The sequence below is a fragment of the Nematolebias whitei genome, chromosome 15 (genome assembly GCF_014905685.2).
Source record: "Nematolebias whitei isolate Nwh7 chromosome 15, NemWhi1, whole genome shotgun sequence".
NCBI lineage: Eukaryota > Metazoa > Chordata > Actinopteri > Cyprinodontiformes > Rivulidae > Nematolebias > Nematolebias whitei.
Window position 1 is genome coordinate 7,121,082 of NC_056512.1, and position 3,033 is coordinate 7,124,114.

At 39.5% G+C, this 3,033-nt stretch overlaps 1 protein-coding gene across 1 annotated transcript in view; it reads left to right on the top strand.

Annotated features, from left to right (window-relative positions):
• igf2bp1 (insulin-like growth factor 2 mRNA binding protein 1) overlaps positions 1-3,033 on the top strand; it is an 84,115-nt gene that overhangs the window by 73,447 nt on the left and 7,635 nt on the right. The window contains exons 12-14 of the mRNA XM_037688794.1: positions 1,548-1,622; positions 1,751-1,882; positions 2,005-2,118. Of these exons, the coding sequence (XP_037544722.1) occupies positions 1,548-1,622; positions 1,751-1,882; positions 2,005-2,118 (321 nt within the window). The remainder of the gene's footprint in view (positions 1-1,547; positions 1,623-1,750; positions 1,883-2,004; positions 2,119-3,033) is intronic.

A 3,033-nucleotide genomic window follows, 5' to 3' on the forward strand; every position in this document is an offset into this window, starting at 1 on the left:
ATACAAGAAACAAATAATCTGCATACAAGAAACAAATAATCTGCATACAAGAAACAAATAATCTGCATACAAGAAACAAAACCACAATGAGTGCAAATACATCAAATGATGAAGAAAAATATAGAATTTTAAATATAGATATCCTGATGCATGCTCAATAATCCAGGTAGAAAAATCTAAAAAAAGTTAAGTTTGGTCCTCTGGATGTTCAAAAACAAACAAAAATGTAGAAACGATTCTTCTTTCATTCGAAGGACTTCTTCAGTCTGAGGAGCTTATTCAGCTCAGTCTTATATTAACAGCTATGAGCTGAATACAGCACCTCAGACTGAAGAAGTCTTTCGGATGAAAGACGAAACGTTTCTACATTTTTTTTTTGTTTTGTTTCTTTGAACGTCCAGAGGACCAAACTTTAACTTTTTTAGATTTAAATATGTTTTTGTAGAATCTGGTTCATCAGATTTAATTCAGTTCAGTTTATTTATTTAGCACCAAGTCACAACAGAAGTCGTGTCAGGGCACTGAACAGAAACATTCATATATAAAATAAGTTAACAGAAACATTCATATATAAAAATAATAATTTAATATTTATCTGAGGAGCAGACTGCTTTGAGTAACTCATCGCAGAACTCTCATTAGCAGGACTTGGATTCTGGACACGCCTCCAGAATCAGTCCTAAAGTGCAGGTGCAAATCCAGGCTGAGCTGAGCCAGGCTGAGTAGGGGTGTGCAGGGCTGAGCAGAGTTGGGGCAGTGCAAAAGGGGCACAAGACAGCTCAGCCTCCAGAGCCTTGAGGAACTCGGGGTAATTCTCACTCACCCCCCAGAGCTTTTGAACTGCCTTTGTGTCTTCAGTCAAATATGGACAGACAGGTTCCCAAACAACTGTGCTCATATGGGTTTTACTGGGCATTGTATAAAATGTTATCATCTGTATAAAACATCAGCTTATAAATGCTTTTAGACTTTGTTTTGTGAACTTTCCCCACTCCAAAACATGGAAACATGATATCTGATCTGATTTTGATGTCCACATACTCTTTGGGCTTTTTCACAAGACGCCTCAGTGCGGGACTGTGACGTGCTCTGTCCACCATGGTCCATTCAGAAGTTGCATCGAGGCGGCACGGGGTGAAAGACAGCCCACCTCTGGTGCGCCTCTGTGCCGCCAAGCAAGGTAGCACTAGAGCCGGACTGGCCAACGTCAGAAAAAGTAAGCCGCTGAGCTGCGGCTCAGTAATGTGATGAACTGATGACATTAGTGTGCAACTGCCCGCTCGCGGGATTAAACAACACAAAACAGATTTATTACAGAGGGAATATTGATGATGAGGCACAGCAACTTTGTACTTCATTAAAATATAGTTAATCACAAAGAGGATTATTAAAATGAGTTAATTTGTTATGTTTTTTAATTGACATGAGGGAGTTGTCACATTTAATGCATCATGTTGAGACACATAAGCAGTCATTGGTGTATACGAACCATATAATCAAAGCCACACCCTTAAAATGATTAATGTGGTATCTCTGGTATCCTGCAGATTGCACCAGCTGAAACTCCAGACTCTAAAATGAGGATGGTGATTGTGACAGGACCCCCTGAGGCTCAGTTTAAGGTGAACACTGACTAGATTTTAGCAGCTGACTGACGTGAATGCCTTTCATTTTACATTGTGTCTTTAATGCTCAGAAACTGGTGGATCAGTTTGCTTTTGAGAATTAGTGACATCTTATTTTACTCTAGGCTCAGGGCAGAATCTATGGCAAACTGAAAGAGGAGAACTTTTTTGGGCCAAAAGAAGAAGTCAAACTGGAAACTCATATTAAAATGGCTGCTGCTGCTGCAGGAAGAGTCATCGGTAAAGGAGGCAAGACGGTAAGACCCAGAAACCATGTGCTTCCATGTCTCTTTGATTCGTTTTGCCATTGAAGTGCTTGAAGTTGAAGTTCTTCAGGCATGTTTAGTTTGTTGCGGGTTCCTAAACTTTGTTCTTGCAGGTAAATGAGCTACAGAACCTGACAGCAGCTGAGGTGGTGGTTCCCAGAGAACAGACACCTGATGAGAATGACCAAGTCATTGTCAAGATCAACGGACATTTCTACGCCAGCCAGGTACACCTCTTTCTACTCTGATTCTTCTGGACATGTTAGAACCAGCTTTAATGTTCTAACCAAGATATTGTTCCTCGTTGCGGCGCGATGAAGGGGAAAGGGAAATACCCTCTCTCCGTCCTTCTATCTATGCATGTTGTGAGCATGATAACTTGAAAAATATGTGAGGTACTAACTTCCATTTTGGTGTGTTGCTGCATCTAGGTATAAAAATGTTCCTTATCAAAAACTGGGTTGCTTTGTCAAAAATCCAACATGGCCACCACCAGGGCTTAATTTGTAAACCGATTGATGCCGAAACGCAAATAGCAGACAAGGGTCCACCCCCAGAAAATTTTGAATAAAGTACTTGCGATTTCCTACATTTTGGTGTATTTTTCATTCAACTTTTATTTATACAGGTTAGTCTCATTGAGCCTCGAGGACTCATTTACAACGCGTTGTTAAACATTTACAAACCAGATTCCAAAAAAGTTGGGACACTAAACAAATTGTGAATAAAAACTGAATGCAATGATGTGGAGATGGCAAATGTCAATATTTTATTCGTAATATAACATAGATGACAGATCAAAAGTTTAATCTGAGTAAATGTAACATTTTAAAGGAAAAATATGTTGATTCAAAATTTCACAGTGTCAACAAATCCCAAAAAAGTTGGGACAAGTAGCAATAAGTGGCTGGAAAAAGGAAATTGAGCATATAACGAACAGCTGGAAGACCAATTAACACTAATTAGGTCAATTGACAACATGATTGGGTATAAAAAGAGCTTCTCAGAGTGTCAGTGTCTCTCAGAAGCCAAGATGGTAAGAGGATCACCAATTCCACCATTGTTGCGCAGAAAGATAGTGCAGCAATACCAGAATGGTGTTACCCAGCGTAAAATAGCAAAGACTTTTAAGTTATCATCAT